This window comes from Schistocerca serialis, chromosome 10 (assembly GCF_023864345.2).
Source record: "Schistocerca serialis cubense isolate TAMUIC-IGC-003099 chromosome 10, iqSchSeri2.2, whole genome shotgun sequence".
NCBI classification, from domain to species: Eukaryota; Metazoa; Arthropoda; class Insecta; order Orthoptera; family Acrididae; genus Schistocerca; species Schistocerca serialis.
The window spans coordinates 34,519,679-34,538,306 of record NC_064647.1 but is presented as its reverse complement, the minus strand read 5'-3'; the positions used below and the strand labels follow the sequence as shown (position 1 = coordinate 34,538,306).

The window sequence follows — 18,628 nt, the reverse complement described above, 5'->3', positions numbered from 1 at the left end:
AGCAAAGGGATGATCGTTTTATGGTTCCCGTATCCTTCCTGCAGTCACTCTTAATTTATCTACAAATTAGCTGAGTCAGAACACAGGTAACACTTAAGTGTATGGCGGACACCAGGACGCAGTACGTATACAGGGTGTTACAAAAAGGTACGGCCAAACTTTCAGGAAACATTCCTCACACAGAAATAAAGAAAAGATGTTATGTGGACATGTGTCCGGAAACGCTCAATTTCCATGTTAGAGCTCATTTTAGTTTAGTCAGTATGTACTGTACTTCCTCGATTCACAATCAACGTGTGTGGGCTGACGAGAATCCGCACACAATTGTGCAATTACGTCATCAACACAGATTTTCTGTGAACGTTTGGGCAGGCATTGTTGGTGATGTCTTGATTCGGCCCCATGTTCTTCCACCTACGCTCAGTGGAGCACGTTATCATGATTTCATACAGGATACTCTGCTGCTAGAACATGTGCCTTTACAAGTGCGACACAACATGTGGTTCATGCACGATGGAGCTCCTGTACATTTCAGTCGAAGTGTTCGCACGCTTCTCAACAACAGATTCGGTGACCGATGGATTGGTAGAGGCGGACCAATTCCATGTCCTCCACGCTATCCTGACTTCAACCCTCTTGACTTTCATTTATGGGGGCATTTGAAAGCTCTTGTCTACGCAACCCCGGTACCAAATGTAGAGACTCTTCATGCTCGTATTGTGGACGGCTGTGATACAATACGCCATTCTCCAGGGTTGCATCAGCGCATCAGGGATTCTATGTGACGGAGGGTGGATGCATGTATCCTCGCTAACGGAGGACATTTTGAACATTTCCTGTAACAAAGTGTTTGAAGTCACGCTGGTACGTTCTGTTGCTGTGGGTTTCCATTCTATGATTAATGCGATTTGAAGAGAAGTAATAAAATGAGCTCTAACATGGAAAGTAAGCGTTTCCGGACACATGTCCACATAACATATTTTCTTTCTTTGTGTGTGAGGAATGTTTCCTGAAAGTTTGGCCGTACCTTTTTGTAACACCCTGTATAACGCCTACATTGTTACCTCGAAAAAAAAAATTGTAAGTTAACATTTAAATGTGAATATCCCTCAAATTTTCGAGTAATTTTAGTTTCTGTTTCTGATCCTTGGTTGTTTATGGAAGACAACCGTAGCACAGCATTAATGATTATAAGTTTTGTTTCTAGCTATTTGAGAAACATGTAATATTTTGCAAAAACAGACATAATGTCTTATGGGATAACAGCAATCAGTGAATTTTATAATGTTACTTTAAATCCGTCTTGATTGCAAATTTTTTTATTATTCATATGACCGGTTTCGGTTCATTCAGAACCATCTTCAGATCTGTAAAAATAATTATACTAATTTACTATTTCACGAAAGCAAATCTTTTTCATCCTATCTTATCAACATCAAATGTACCAGAACGTACCTGATATTTAAGTTACAGGAGTAACCCGTCCAATTCAGCAACTTTCACATGCTACGTCACATAAAATTGGTTGGCAGAGTGCACGTCATTTATATTAATTATGACACTATTACCGACAGGTGGCGTCTGGTACGTTAAAATAGGGTTCCGAACAAATAACACGTTAAAATTGAAGCTCCGGCATAGAATATGTAATAGTAGGAATAAATTTCAGGATTCAGGTGTATATAAAATCAAATGTAATGACTGCTGTAAACAATATATAGGGCAGACTGGTAGGAACTTTGAAACCAGATTCAGGGAGCACACCTACTCTCAAAACAAAACAGCTTTTGGGGCGCATATGGCTGCGACAAAGCACTCAGTCACGAATATTGAAAACAACTTAGACATCCTGCATAGAGCTCACAAGGGACGGTTCCTTAACATTTTAGAAGAGATCGAAATATACACCCACAAAAATAAAGATCCGGATTTAATCCTCAACGAACAAAGCGAATTCAATCATAACGCCTATTTTAGCATTTATGACGACCTACTAAGATGACAACTGTTGCGTATGGAGATCCAGGCCGAGGGATGAGAGATGGTGCGCGGTGGAGAAGCCGGAGGACGCGTGCAACGCCTGGCGTGGTTGACGGGGCCCTCCTGTGCGGCCCTCTTGCCCGCGGCGATGGACAGCAGACGACTGAGCGGACCGCGGCACAACACCAAAGTGGCGGGAACCACGGAAGCAGACCGTAGAAGAAAACAAGTTCACACCAGCACCATAGATATATAAATCGCCCTATGCCTGTTAGATCGTATAAAAACGATAATTTTACTGTTTTTTAATCCTGACAAGTACAGATTTTAGCTTTGACATCTACATATTTTAATTAAATATTTTTAATATAAAAAAGATCTACTGAATACAGTATGTGCAAATGGAATGTAACAAATGTACCAGACGCCACCTGTCGGTAATAGTGTCATAATTAATATAAATGACGTGCACTCTGCCAACCAATTTTATGTGACGTAGCATGTGAAAGTTGCTGAATTGGACGGGTTACTCCTGTAACTTAAATATCAGGTACGTTCTGGTACATTTGATGTTGATAAGATAGGATGAAAAAGATTTGCTTTCGTGAAATAGTAAATTAGTATAATTATTTTTACAGATCTGAATATGGTTCTGAATGAACCGAAACCGGTCATATGAATAATAAAAAAATTTGCAATCAAGACGGATTTAAAGTAACATTATAAAACATGTAATAGTCCACTTTATTGGAATGTCATCTGTGTTTTGCCTCTGTTTTTGTTCTCTTTTTTTATATTTGCTATGCTTTCACTTTCATACGTATGGAAAAATATGTCGTTTGTACAAGATGGGGCAAACAAGTGTTCCAGACGAGTGGACACTGTTGAACGTGAATGCATGCATATAAACACACCCCGTGAGGTGCACACCACGTGTACAGCCGACACGTGATCCACAGCGGTTCAGAGCGAAATGCGGCCTATGTCACCGTGAGTGAAGCTGTTCAGAGGGAATGGAGGTACTCACAGTAGAGCAGCGGGTGTTCACTGTGGAAAGTTACGTGACCACAAAGTCGTGGGCCGGCCGCTGTGGCCGAGCGGTTCTAGGCACTTCAGTCCGGACCCGTGCTGCTGCTACGGTCGCAGGTTCGAATCCTGCCTCGGGCATGTATGTGTGTGTTGTCCTTAGCTTAGTCAGGTTTAAGTATCTCTAAGTCTAGGAGACTGATGACATCAGATGTTAAGTCCCATAGTGCTTAGAGCCATTTGAACTATTTTGAATCACAAAGTCGTGGAAACTGTGTGGCCAGTTGTTTGCTGATAAGTTTAATGCTGTCAAAGTGCCAACAACGGAGATTGTCATGCAACGCCTAGTCCAAAAATGGACAGGATCTGTTTTGAACAGGCCTAGAAACATTTCGAAACGTGCCCACTCACCTGAAAACGTGGCTGCGGTTCAGCAGAAGATGCTTCAGAGCCCTACTAAATCAACCCAACACCTGTCGCAAAAGACCAGCATATCACGGCGATGGTGCGGACGAATACTCCACCCGGACCTGTGCATGCGTCATTACCGAGTGTCTGTTGTTCATGCATTAAAACCAGCACATTCTCCAAAGCGCCTCCTGTATTGTGGGTGGCTGTTCACTGAGATTAACAATGAAAGAATTCGGAGTAGTGAAACAGCTTAAATCACTACTAAAAGCAAGTCTTCTGGTCGAGACTGTATACCAATTAGGTTCCTTTCAGAGTATGCTGATGCATTAGCTCCATACTTAACAATCATAAACAACCGTACGCTCGACGAAAGATCCATACCCAACGACTGGAAAAAAGCATAGGTCACAACAATATTCAAGAAAGGTAGTAGAAGTAATCCACTAAATTACAGGCCCATATCATTAACGTCGATATGCAGCAGGATTTTGGTTAGAAAACATCGTTCTTGTGAAACACAACTAGCTCTTTATTCGCATGAAGGGATTTAAGATTGATTCCGTATTTCTGGATTTCCGAAAGGCTTTTGACACTGTACCACACAAACGGCTTGTGTGAATACGACAGAAGTGATTTCTGTCGTTCCCCCAGTTAGTGTTACAGGCCCTTTGCTGTTCTTTCTCTATATAAACGATTTGGGAGACAATCTGAGCAGCTGTCTTAGGTTGTTTGCAGATGACGCTGTCGTTTATCGATTAATAAAGTCATCAGAAGATCAAAACAAATCGCAAAACGATTTAGAAAAGATATTTGACTGGTCTGAAAAGTATGAGGTCATCCACATGAGTGCTAAAAGTAATCCGTTAAACTTCAGTTACATGATAATCCAGTCAAATCTAAAGGCCGTAAATTCAGCTAAATACCTAGCAATTACAATTACGAGCTACATACATTGGAGGGAACACATAGAAAAATGTTATGGGGAAGGCTACCTAAAGTCTGCGTTTTATTGGCAGACACTTAGAAAATGTAACAGACCTACTAAGGAGACTGCCTACACAACGCTTGTCTGTCCTCTTTTAGAATATTGCTGCGCCGTGTGGGATCCTTACCAGATAGGACTGACGGAGCACATAGAAAAAGTTCGAAGAAGAGCAACACGTTTTGTATTATCGCGAACTAGTGGAGAGAGTCTCACTGAAATGATACATCATTTGAGCTGGGCATCGTTAAAACAAAGGCGTTTTTCGTGGCGGCGGCATCTTCTCGCGAAATTCCAAACACCAACTTTCTCCTCCGAATGCCAAAATATTTTGTTGACTCCGAACTACATAGGGAGAAACGATCACCAAGATAAAATAAGTGAAATCAGAGCTCGTACGGAAAGATATAGGTTGTCCTTTCCGCGCGCTAAACGAAATTGGAATAATAGAGAATTGTGAAGGTGGTTCGATGAATCCTCTGACAGGCTCTTAAATGTTATTTGCAGAGTATCTACGTAGATGTAGAATAGCTAATAGCTTGGACGTGGATCAGTTTATGTCTAATGAATCCTGGTTTCACCTGAGTGGTTTTGTCAAGTCACAGAATCACAAGTTCTAGCGCCGCACATCACTCTTCACAGGACACAGCCACAGCCCGTGCTCTACACACTTGTCAAACACCTACTCTTTAATATTTTGAACATGGCTGCACTACTGCAACGGTTACAGAACAGCAGGAACAAAAGACAGCCAACCAGATGCAATAAATGGTGGTTTTCAAATAACGTTGACCACGGTTTCGACGGATTTAAACCCGCCTTCTTCAGAAGACAAACAAACTTCACGTAAGTAATTCATTCAGTAAAAGCTGTCTTACATGACAAGCATCTGGAATGGTCTGTATGTCATATGTGAAAATTAAGGCCCCTAAAAACAAGGGCTTGTCACATCAATAAAACCAAACACTTATAAAACAGTCCATATTAGCAGCTACATGCTATTTTAAGTGCTTCAGTTTACTAATGTGACAAGTCCTTGATTGTAGGGGCCTTAATTTTTACATATGGCATAAAGACCGTTGGCGGTACATGTCATGTGGAGACAGCTTTTACTGAATGAATTACTAATGAGAAATTTGTTAGTCCTTCCGAAGAAGGTCGAAACCATGGTCGAAGTTATTTGAAAATTACCATTTCTTTCTGCAGATGAGGAGACCATTTCTAGAATAATGATTAGGTTTGTACGTGAAATGTTTGCTGAACAGCCAAAATGCAGATTTCTACAACAAAGGTCTCCATTACGTCATCTTTTGTTGGGAAAAGTGAGTCACAATGCAGGGTGAACATGTAGATGTCCAACACCACACCAAGTTAGTGCTTCCACAGGTCGGACTACAGTTTACTTTCTCAAGTAATACAGTGAATCCAAAAAGTATCCATCTAGCTGTATGCATTGTTTAAGTATATGTTTTTTAAGGGAATAGAACGTCAAAAATTAAAAACAATCGATTTTTCAATAATGTGCCAACTTCGTAGCGCAAATTCTCCTGAATAGTTTGATGTATAAAACATATTTATCTGAGAGATTATAAGGCACGTTATTTGGTCTTAAGTGTACCAAGATGCAGCGCCACACCCCTTTGCACAACATTCCTCTGTCATACGTCAGCGTATTTCGTTCTGTAGAATTCGAATGTTTATATTTGCGGTAGAGGCTGTCATACGTGAAACAAAGGACCGTTGACATCGATACATTCTCTACTGTTATCGACGTGCATTGTTTTGATCGCTGCCGGCCGCGGTGGCCGAGCGGTTCTAGACGCTTCAGTCCAGAACCAAGCGGCTGCTACGGTCGCAGGTTCAAATCCTGCCTCGGGTATGGATATGTGTAATGTCCAAAGGTTAGTTAGGTTTAAGTGGTTCTAAGTCTAGGGGACTGATAACCTCAGATGTTAAGTCCCATAGTGCTTAGAGTCATTTGAACCATTTTTTTTGTTTTGTTTTCATCGCTGATTTTGTTTGTTCTCTGTTTTGAAAGGCTTGCAGCGTGGTGTTGTGAATTTCGAAACGATTTTCATTTGGCTGTGCTGTTCTGTGGTCGTTTGTGGCATATTTTCGCACATGATGCCGCCTAGAATTCGTTGCTTCAACCTTAAACAACGTCACAAGGACAACAGATACACAGTAAAGGGTGCTGCAACAAATGTTACACCAGTGGCTCAAGGCTGCAATCTCTCAGTGCCGTTAAACAAACAACCGCAGAGTGCTTAAAGAAGGAAACTTATTTTTAGCGCTAATGAAAATAAAGGCTACTGTACATCTGAAGGTTCGTGTAATATTATTGTTGATATTAACATACTGTCACAGTAGCGAAAACCCAGATGAATGTTTTAACCAATCTTTATGGGAAAGATTGCCAAAAACCATTTTTGTGGGAAGAAGTGCATCTGCTATTGGTGTTTATGATGCAGTTTCATGTTGTAATGATGGTGTGCAAAGCAGGAAATTCATTTTAGAGAAAATGGGAATTATGCACGGAGTGAACTGCACCAAAGCTTTGTATGCAATAGACAGAGAGCGCGTAGTGAAAGCATATAAATAATTTTTGGAGGTGATAAAATCAAAAGACTACATCATACGAATGTGAAAATGAAGAAAACTGATTTACAAACAGAAAAAGAATCTGCCTATGGTGCTGATACAATCAGAAACTTTAACGGCCATTTTCCGCAAAACACAAATTTCTGTACTTAGGTGTATGCAAAGTCCAAAACAAATATCCTATAACTTTCAAATTTGGTATGCTTATTAAACACCAACTCCTTAACGCAAAACTTTAGAATTTTCCAAATCCATTAAAAATTGTGGTAAAAACTGAGATAATTAACTATAAAATATAAAGATTGTACCCGTGGAGTAGGGGTAGCGTCTTTGATTCATAATCGATCCCCGCCACTGCCTAAATTTTGATAAATAATCAGGATTGGCGGCCGAAGACTTCCGGCATAAGAAGTCAGCCTCATTCTGCCAACGGCCTTGTCAAAGAGGGCGGAGGAGCGGATAAAGGTTCAGTCGCTGAGGAATGAAATAAATTGGAAGTGCAGGGAAGCTAAGACGAAATGGCTGCAGGAAAAATGTGAAGACATCGAAAAAGATATGATTGTCGGAAGGACAGACTCAGCATACAGGAAAGTCAAAACAACCTTTGGTGACATTAAAAGCAACGGTGGTAACATTAAGAGTGCAACGGGAATTCCACTGTTAAATGCAGAGGAGAGAGCAGATAGGTGGAAAGAATAAATTGAAAGCCTCTATGAGGGTGAAGATTTGTCTAGGGGTGGGAAATTGCCCCTAAAGGCGGAAGAATCAGCAATGATCAACGACATGAGGATGCAGAAGGCAATGGAAACCACTGCATTAAAGACACGTAACGTGTATCCACAGGACATGTGGCCTGTAACTGAAGAAGTGTCATGATGATCTCTCCATTGGCAAAAGATTCCGGAATAGTCCCCCATTCGGATCTCCGGGAGGGGACTGCCAATGGGGAGGTTACCATGAGAAAAAGATTGAATAATCAACGAAAGGATAACGTTCTACTAGTCGGGGCGTGGAATGTCAGAAGCTTGAACGTGGTAGGGAAACTAGAAAATCTGAAAAGGGAAATGCAAAGGCTCAATCTAGATATAGTAGGGGTCAGTGAAGTGAAGTGGAAGGAAGACAAGGATTTCTGGTCAGATGAGTATCGGGTAATATCAACAGCAGCAGAAAATGGTATAACAGGTGTAGGATTCGTTATGAGTAGGAAGGTAGGGCAGAGGGTGTGTTACTGTGAACGGTTCAGTGACCGGGTTGTTCTAATCAGAATCGACAGCAGACCAACACCGACAACGATAGTTCAGGTATACATGCCGACGTCGCAAGCTGAAGATGAACAGATAGAGAAAGTGTATGAGGATATTGAAACGGTAATGCAGTATGTAAAGGGGGACGAAAATCTAATAGTCATGGGCGACTGGAATGCAGTTGTAGGGGAAGGAGTAGAAGAAAAGTTTACAGGAGAATATGGGCTCGGGACAAGGAATGAAAGAGGAGAAAGACTAATTGAGTTCTGTAACAAGTTTCAGCTAGTAATAGCGAATACCCTGTTCATCACAAGAGGAGGAGGTATACTTGGAAAAGGCCGGGAGATACGGGAAGATTTCAATTAGATTACATCATGGTCAGACAGAGATTCCGAAATCAGATACTGGATTGTAAGGCGTACCCAGGAGCAGAAATAGACACAGATCACAATATAGTAGTGATGAAGAGTAGGCTGAAGTTCAAGACATTAGTCAGGAAGAATCAATACGCAAAGAAGTGGGATACGGAAGTACTAAGACATGACGAGATACGTTTGAAGTTCTCTAACGCTATAGATACAGCAGTAAGGAATAGCGCAGTAGGCAGTACAGTTGAAGAGGAATGGACATTTCTAAAAAGGGCCATCACAGAAGTTGGGAAGGAAAACATAGGTACAAAGAAGGTAGCTGCGAAGAAACCATGGGTAACAGAAGTAATACTTCAGTTGATTGATGAAAGGAGGAAGTACAAACATGTCCGGGAAAATCAGGAATACAGAAATACAAGTCGCTGAGGAATGAAATAAATAGGAAGTGCAGGGAATCTAAGACGAAATGGCTGCAGGAAAAATGTGAAGACATCGAAAAAGATATGATTGTCGGAAGGACAGACTCAGCATACAGGAAAGTCAAAACAACCTTTGGTGACATTAAAAGCAACGGTGGTAACATTAAGAGTGCAACGGGAATTCCACTGTTAAATGCAGAGGAGAGAGCAGATAGGTGGAAAGAATACACTGAAAGCGTCTATGAGGGTGAAGATTTGTCTGATGTCATAGAAGAAGAAGCAGGAGTCGATTTAGAAGAGATAGGGGATCCAGTATTAGAATCGGAATTTAAAAGAGCTTTGGAGGACTTACGGTCAAATAAGGCAGAAGGGATAGATAACATTCCACCAGAATTTCTAAAATCATTGGGGGAAGTGGTAACAAAACGACTATTCACGTTGGTGTGTAGAATATATGAGTCTGGCGACATACCATCTGACTTTCGGAAAAGAATCATCCACACAATTCCGAAGACGGCAAGAGCTGACAAGTGCGAGAATTATAGCACAATTAGCTTAACAGCTCATGCATCAAAGCTGCTTACAAGAATAATATACAGAAGAATGGAAAAGAAAATTGAGAATGCGCTAGGTGACGATCAGTTTGGCTTTAGCAAAAGTAAAGGGACGAGAGAGGCAATTGTGACGTTACGGCTAATAATGGAAGCAAGGCTAAAGAAAAATCAAGACACTTTCATAGCATTTGTCGACCTGGAAAAGGCGCTCGACAATATAAGATGGTGCAAGCTGTTCGAGATTCTGAAAAAAGTAGGGGTAAGCTATAGGGAGAGACGGGTCATATACAATATGTACAACAACCAAGAGGGAATAATAAGAGTGGACGATCAAGAACGAAGTGCTCGTATTAAGAAGGGTGTAAGACAAGGCTGTAGCCTTTCGCCCCTACTCTTCAATCTGTACATCGAGGAAGCAATGATGGAAGTAAAAGAAAGGTTCAGAGTGGAATTAAAATACAAGGTGAAAGGATATCAATGATACGATTCGCTGATGACATTGCTATCCTGAGTGAAAGTGAAGATGAATTAAATGATCTGCTGAACGGAATGAAGAGTCTAATGAGTACACAGTATGGTTTGAGAGTAAATCGGAGAAAGACGAAGGTAATGAGAAGTAGTAGAAATGAGAACAGCGAGAAACTTAACATCAGGATTGATGGTCACGAAGTCAATGAAGTTAAAGAATTCTGCTACCTAGGCAGTAAAATAACCAATGACGGACGGAGCAAGGAGGACATCAAAAGCAGACTCGCTATGGCAAAAAAGGCATTTATGGCCAAGAGAAGTCTACTAATATCAAATACTGGCCTTAATTTGAGGAAGAAATTTCTGAGGATGTACGTCTGGAGTACAGAATTGTATGGTAGTGAAACATGGACTGTGGGAAAACCGGAACAGAAGAGAATCGAAGCATTTGAGATGTGGTGCTATAGTCGAATGTTGAAAACTAGGTGGACTGATAAGGTAAGGAATGAGGAGGTTCTACGCAGAATCGGAGAGGAAAGGAATATGTCGAAAACACTGATAAGGAGAAGGGAAAGGATGATAGGACATCTGCTAAGACATGAGGGAATGACTTCCATGGTACTAGAGGTAGCTGTAGAGGGCAAAAACTGTAGAGGAAGACACAGATTGGAATACGTCAAGCAAATAATTGAGGACGTAGGTTGCAAGTGCTACTCTGAGATGAAGAGGTTAGCACAGGAAAGGAATTCGTGGCGGGCCGCATCAAACCAGTCAGTACACTGATGACCAAAAAAAAAAAAAAAAAAAATTTAAGTTTCTTTTCTAAACATGAAGTACAAAATGTAACAACTCACAGATTTTTTCATAAATTCAATGAATTCCCGTAAGTATGGTTTGTATGTTGTGCAAAATTCATCGAAGAATCTTTCTTTCTTAGGAAGGAAAGTGTACCTATAGCAATAAATGCAGCCTATAGTGAGTGAAAAAATGATGAAATTTCACTTGTAAAAAAAAATATTTTGTTATGTTTTTGAACTTCTACTACTATAAGTGTGAATCCTGAATTCTTCCTGGTCGTACTGACAATTTACACTACTGGCCAATAAAATTGCTACACCACGAACATGACGTGCTACAGACGCGAAATTTAACAGATAGGAAGAAGATGCTGTGATATGCAAATGATTAGCTTTTCAGAGTATTTACACAAGGTTGGTGACGGTGGAGACACCTACAACGTGCTGACATGAGGAAAGTTTCCAACCGATTTCTCATACACAAACAGCAGTTGACGGCGTTGCCTGGTGAAACGTTGTTGTGATGCCTCGTGTAAGGAGGAGAAAACCGTACCATCACGTTTCCGACTTTGATAAAGGTCAGATTGTAGCCTATCGCGATTGCGGTTTATCGTATCGCGACATTGCTGCTCGCGTTGATCGATATCCAATGACTGTTAGCAGAATATGGAATCGGTGGGTTCAGGAGGGTAATACGGAACGCCGTGCTGGATCCCAACGGCCTCGTATTACTAGCAGTCGATATGACAGGCATCTTATTCACATGGATGTAACGGATCGTGCATCCACGTCTCGATCGCTGAGTCAACAGATAGGGACGTTTGCAAGACAACAACCATCTGCACGAACAGTTCGACGACGTCTGCAGCAGCATGGACTGTCAGCTCCGAGACCATGGCTGCACTTACCCTTGACGCTGCATCACAGACAGGAGCGCCTGCGATGGTGTACTCAACGACGAACCTGGGTACATGAATGGCAAAACGTCATTTTTCCGGATGAATCCAGGTTCTGTTTACAGCATCATGATGGTTGCATCCGTGTTTGGCGATATCGCGGTGAACGCACATTGGAAGCGTGTATTCGTCGTCGCCATACTGGTGCATCTCCCGGCGTGATGGTATGGGGTGCCATTGGTTACACGTCTCGGTCACCTCTTGTTTGCATTGACTGCACTTTGAACAGTGGACGTTACATTTAAGGTGTGGCTCTACCCTTTATTCGATCCCTGCGAAACCCTACATTTGGGCAGGATAATGCACGACCGCATGTTGCAGGTCCTGTACGGGCCTTTCTGGATACAGAAAATGTTCGACTGCTGCCCTGGCCAGCACTTTCTCCAGATCTCTCACCAACTAAAAAGTCTGGTGAATGGCGGCCGAGCAACTGGCTCGTCACAATACGCCCGTCACTACTCTTGATGAAGTGTGGTATCGTGTTGAAGCTGCATGGGTACCTGTACACGCCATCCCAGCTCTGTTTGACTCAACGCCCAGGCGTATCAAGGCCGTTATTACGGCCAGAGGTGGTAGTTTTGGGTACAAATTTCTTAGGATCTATGCACCAAAATTGCGTGAAAATGTAATCACATGTGAGTTCTAGTATAATATATTTGTCCAATGAATATCCGTTCACCGTCTGCATTTCTACTTGGTGTAGCAACTTTAATAGCCAGTAGCGTATTTGTAAAAGTATATGCAGTGGAAATTGACGTGTCCTGTCGTGCCTCTCATCCTCCAAGTCGGCCCGTTTGATGTCCTACCCCGGTGAAGTAAGTCTGAGGCACGTGAGTAGAAGTGAACACAAAATGTGAAGAATCAGTCCTGTGGAAAGTCTCAGTAAATTATTTTTATTGAAAGAGAAAGGAACATATACGTTCATAGCTATAACAAGATTAACTAAATAGAAAATTTCATACAAAAGTTACTTCACAAACCACACGCCTAAAATTCGCGCCCAGGAACGAAACCTGTTGTTTTGAGCGACGACGTGATGGTGCTATTGGCAGCGTGGGCCGTAACGATAGTGAAAAAGGGCTCCCATGGCTGATGTCTGGGGGCAAAGGGGGGCCGCAGCGCCCACCCATCCCCCACCCCCAGCCCCTAGAGCTCAGAGAAAGAAAAAAATAGTGTAGTCAGATGTATTTCTTTCAATAATATGTATTCTTTTTTATAGTATATGACTATCACAGCCTAGTGCTTTAGCAAAAGAACAACTTCTGTAGCAGGGTCAGAACTAGAACTTTCTTACAGCTACTTACAAGTCACCATTCGTCTCCAAAATATTAAAAATGCTTCATACTTCCAGATCCACACCCGCTCCCCTCCGGCTACAAATTATCTCATCGGCGCCCTTGGTAGTGAGACGATCCTAACTGAAAGGAAACTTATTCTCTTACGAGATTACTAAAATATTCGGCAGACCTAGATCGACTGTTCAGATTGCTTATGTGTACCAGAACATTGAGAAACCAGCCTTGGACTAGGCGCCCTCCTTTACTGACCGGTGCAGACGTGAGTTTCATCGTGACGCCAATCATCAGAAATCCTAAAATCAGCGCCCCTAAGTTGACTGGGGAGTTGAGAGTTGAGGGGCAAGAAGGTATTGACTACACATAAATGTCTGCAAGAAGTAAAGGAATAACGAGAGAGTAGCTATCAAGAAATTTTGGGTCAGTGAGCAGAATGAGAAGAAACGTCTTAATTTTACCCAGAAACATAGATTTGGCAACCAAGTCTTCGGGATTAGTGTTATGTGTAACATATTCGGGTCGAACGACAGGCGAATGGTGTGGCGCAGAATCATGTGCCCATGGTGAAGCACGATGGTGTAGGGGTTTTTGAGTGCTGCACGCACTGAAGAGCTACATTTTATAGAGAGCACAATGGTCTAAAAATGTATATTAAGATTTTAATGTAAAATCTAAATGCTAAAGCTGAAAATTTATATTTGTCACCAGTACAACGACCGGAAGCATACAATCAGAAATACCGAAGATGTGCCTTATGGACAGCTCACCGAAACTGCTCAGCACCTCTACTCAGAGCACAGGTATTAATCCCATTGGCGATCTTTGGAATCTGCTGGAGGGTAACATCAAAAAAAGACAACAATGTCTTACGTAGAGCTCTTCATGAAGAGTGGGACAAAATTCAATTCTCTGTGGCGGCTCTATGCCCAAACGAAAGCAAGCAGGAGCAACTACAAATGGAACCGACTCGTGGCGACAACATATTAGACCTTCTGGTGACAAACAGACCCGAACTACTTGAAACAGTTAACGCAGAACAGGGAATCAGCGATCATAAAGCGGTTACGGCATCGATGATTTCAGCCGTAAATATAAATATTAAAAAAGGGAAGAAGATTTTTCTGTTTAGCAAAAGTGACAAAAAGCAGATTTCAGAGTACTTGATGGCTCAACACAAAAGTTTTGTCTCAAGTTCAGATAGTGTTGAGGATCAGTGGACAAAGTTCAAAACCATCGTACAATATGCGTTAGATATGTGCCAAGCAAGATCGTAAGAGATGGAAAAGAGCCACCGTGGTACAACAACCGAGTTAGAAAACTGCTGCGGAAGCAAAGGGAACTTAACAGCAAACATAAACATAGCAGAAGCCTTGCAGACAAACAAAAATTACGGGAAGCGAAATGTAGTGTGAGGAGGGCTATGCGAGAGGCGTTCAATGAATTCGAAAGTAAAGTTCTATGTACTGACTTGGCAGAAAATCCTAAGAAATTTTGGTCTTTTGTCAAAGCGGTAGGTGGATCAAAACAAAATGCAAAATGTCCTGACACTCTGTGACCAAAATGGTACTAAAACAGAGGATGACAGGCTAAAGGCCGAAATACTAAATGTCTTTTTCCAAAGCTGTTTCACAGAGGAAGACGGCACTGTAGTTCCTTCTCTAGATTGTCGCACAGATGACAAAGTGGTAGATATCGAAACAGACGACAGAGGGATAGAGAAACAATTAAAATAGCTCAAAAGGGGAAAGGCCGCTGTACCTGATGGGATACCAGTTCGATTTTACACAGAGTACGCGAAGGAACTTGCCCTCCTTCTTGCAGCGGTGTACCGTAGGTCTCTAGAAGAGCGTAGCGTTCCAAAGGATTGGAAAAGGGTATAAGTCATCCCCGTTTTCAAGAAGGGACGTCGAACAGATGTACAGAACTATAGACCTATATCTCTAACGTCGATCAGCTGTAGAATTTTGGAACACGTATTATGTTCGAGTATAATGACTTTTCTGGAGACTAGAAATCTACTCTGTAGGAATCAGCATGGGATTCGTAAAAGACTGTGAAACCCAGCTCGCGCTATTCGTCCACGAGACTCAGAGGGATAGACACGGGTGCACAGGTAGATGCCGTGTTTCTTGACTTCCGCAAGGCGTTCGATACAATTCCCCACAGTCGTTTAATGAACAAAGTAAGAGCATATGGACTATCAGACCAATTGTGTTATTGGATTGAGGTGTTCCTAGATAACAGAACGCAGCATGTCATTCTCAGTGGAGAGAAGTCTTCCGAAGTAAGAGTGATTTCAGGTGTGCCGCAGGGGAGTCCCATAGGACCGTTGCTATTCACAATATACATAAATGACCTTGTGGATGACATCGGAAGTCCACTGAGGCTTTTTGCAGATGATGCTGTGGTGTATCGAGAGGTTGTAACAATGGAAAATTGTACTGAAATGCAGGAGGATCTGCAGCGAATTGACGCATGGTGCAGGGAATGGCAATTGAATCTCAATGTAGACAAGTGTAATGCGCTGCGAATACATAGAAAGATTGTTCCCTTATCATTTAGCTACAAAATAGCAGGTCAGCAACTGGAAGCAGTTGATAAAAGAAATAGAGAAGATCCAACGGAGAGCAGCGCGCTTCGTTACAGGATCATTTAGTAATCGCGAAAGCGTTACGGAGATGATAGATAAACTCCAGTGGAAGACTCTACAGGAGAGGCGCTCAGTAGCTCGATACGGGCTTTTGTTGAAGTTTCGAGAACATACCTTCACCGAGGAGTCAAGCAGTATATTGCTCTCTCCTACGTATATTTCGCGAAGATACTATGAGGATAAAATCAGAGAGATTAGAGCCCACACAGAGGCATACCGACAATCCTTCCTTCCCCGAACAATATGAGACTGGAATAGAAGTGAGAACCGATAGAGGTACTCAAGGTACCCTCCGCCACACACCGTCAGGTGGCTTGCGGAGTATGGATGTAGATGTAGATGTAGATACGCCAATTTTTTAAATTTAAACCTTGTTTCCATGCTCTAGATCAGTGGTTCCCAACATGGGGGTCCGCGAGCTATGCCAGAGGCGTCCGCAAAATGATATTAGAATAAAAAATACATTAAATATATTTCGTGTGATAACAGATTTTTGGTTTTGGCCGCTTCCTGCATGAGCAGAGCCTTAGCGAACGCTAACTTCTGCGTCTAGCGTCTTCCTAGAGCCAACTGACACTAGCACACTCAAGCGCAAAACTAGAATTAGAGAGAGGCAAATAGTTCTGCTGTATGCCGTTAGACTGCGCGCGCTGCCTCTTTGCGGCTGACAACTGACAGTCACTTTACACAGAAACTAGCATTTCCGACGACATTCGGGCATTGTTGATTTATTGCCAGTGCTTTCACAGACCGTGGAAGTTTCAAGTTTGGAACCTAATATTTCAGAAATAATGGATTCAAAGGTTAGATTGACCTCATCTCATTAAGAACTGAATATTAAAACTGACTGTATACTGATTGAGTACGCTGTTGTAATTGTATTTTTTCAAGTAAATAATAACTTGTATGAAATTAGTGTTTTGTTATTTTTCACACTGATTGCAATCTCGAGTGTAGTACGCTTGAAAGACCAATACACTAAGTTTTAATTTTTTCCGTTCATTTTCAGTTCATACTTAATTTTTATTTCTTTAAGGAGTTTGTTATACTAAACACCCAGATTTGAAGACAAAGATTTTGAGCAATAATCAAAAATTTAACAATAACAATGATGGCTAAATTGAAAAAGTTTTATGCTCAATATTTTTTCAATAATGAATATGTCAATGGTTTTTCTAAATAGCAAAAACAGAAAACGTATAAAAAGACTCTTAATTTGGCTTTTTTAGGTACTTGATACTGTGATATGACAAGGTACCAATCATTTTTAGGTTAGGCTTTACCATGACTGTTATTGACATTAAATGAAACAACAAGTTTACTGTTACCAGTCACCGTTTTATTTATTTCTACGACGCGTTTCGAAGGATTAAACCTACTTCATCGGGTGGATTTGCGTTAGTTAGTATGACAATTGTGTGTGTGTTGTGTTACGATTTTTTGGAGGATATTTGTTTACCAATGTGGCAGTATACATGTGATGTGTTACGACAGCAAAAGGAACCTGTGACCACTGGAAGCAGTGCCACAAGTTCCTCCAAAAAATCGTAAAACAACACACACACAAATGTCATACTAACTAATGTAAATCCACCCGATGATGGAGGTTTAAACCTTCGAAACGCGTCGTGGAAATAAATAAAACGGTGACTGGTAACAGTAAACTTGTTGTTTCATTTAGTACCAATCATGCTCGATGAGGGGGTCATCGAAAAAAAAAATTTTGTTGGGAACCCCTGGTCTAGATGTCTAAAATAACTGTGGGAAAATACTTTGTGATGTTGCCTTTGTATGGCATTTTCTATTTTGTTAGCCTAGGAACGTATTTTGTGCGTTGTTTTTCAGTAAAAACGCGTTGCTGAGTTAATTTCCACAAGATTAGCACTTCAGATTTTGTATTTCCTCCCTGGCACATGCCAAAGAATTTTTTGATAAACGTGCATCCGTGTGTCGGCACCAACTCGAGTTTTCCACTCACCTTGAAGCGGAGCGGTCCGACGGGCGGCGCCGCATAGGGGATTCCCAGGAAGCAGCAGTAGGGGAACCCCCACACTGTGCGGCAGCGGAAGCCGAGCAGCTCTCCCTGCGAAGCGCGCACCTTCACCGTCTCCTGCCCTGCGTCCGCCATGCTTGCCGCTGCGTCTGCTGCCACTGCAGAGTACGCGGCAGCGGGCTGGACAGCTCCAGCACGTTACGTAACTGTTTGATGGCGCAGCCGGCGGGAGAGATAATAACATCCTTTTCGCAAGTCATCCGGCCGCGCGCGGACTGCTGTCTGGAGGCGCTAAACTAACGGCCACACGACGGACGTATCCCACTCTTATTTCTGTGGGAACCAGTAGGAACCCCTTGCTGACAGCTACATAACAATACATCCTCAGGCCATCCAAACCTTAATGTCGATTTTAGGTAGATTTCTTGAACCTACTGCACGTACGAAATCAATAAATATCTTTGACAAGAAAAGCGTCTGTCGACCAATCAATATGGATTTAAAAAGCATCGCTCGAGCGAAACTCGCATTCCTTATGGTCGCACGATACCCTCCGAACCCTGATTAAGGGCTCTAGACAGATTCCAAATTCGGACATTTCCGGAAAGTGTTTGACACAGTATCGCACTGCAGGCTGTCAACGAAGGTCCAGGCATATGGAATAGATTCTCAGACAGGCAAATTGATCGAAAAGTTTTTAAGCAATAGAAAACAGGGACAATGGAATAGTCAGGAGTGTACCAGGAAAGTCTGATAAGACCGCCCTTGTTCTCGACATACTGTTCATTAACGATCTGTTGGGTAAGGTGAGCAGCAATGTACGCCTGTTGTCTGATGATGCTGTTGTTTATGGGAAAGTTTTATCGCTGCGTGACTAAGAAGAT

At 42.0% G+C, this 18,628-nt stretch overlaps 1 protein-coding gene across 1 annotated transcript in view; it reads right to left on the bottom strand.

Moving 5' to 3' along the window:
- Positions 1-17,919, bottom strand: part of LOC126424766 (esterase FE4-like) — a 189,915-nt gene extending 171,996 nt beyond the window's left edge. Inside the window, exon 1 of the mRNA XM_050087517.1 lies at positions 17,730-17,919. Coding sequence (XP_049943474.1) covers positions 17,730-17,879 — 150 coding nt within the window. The 5' untranslated portion in view covers positions 17,880-17,919. The remainder of the gene's footprint in view (positions 1-17,729) is intronic.
- Between the last annotated feature and the right edge of the window lie 709 nt (positions 17,920-18,628).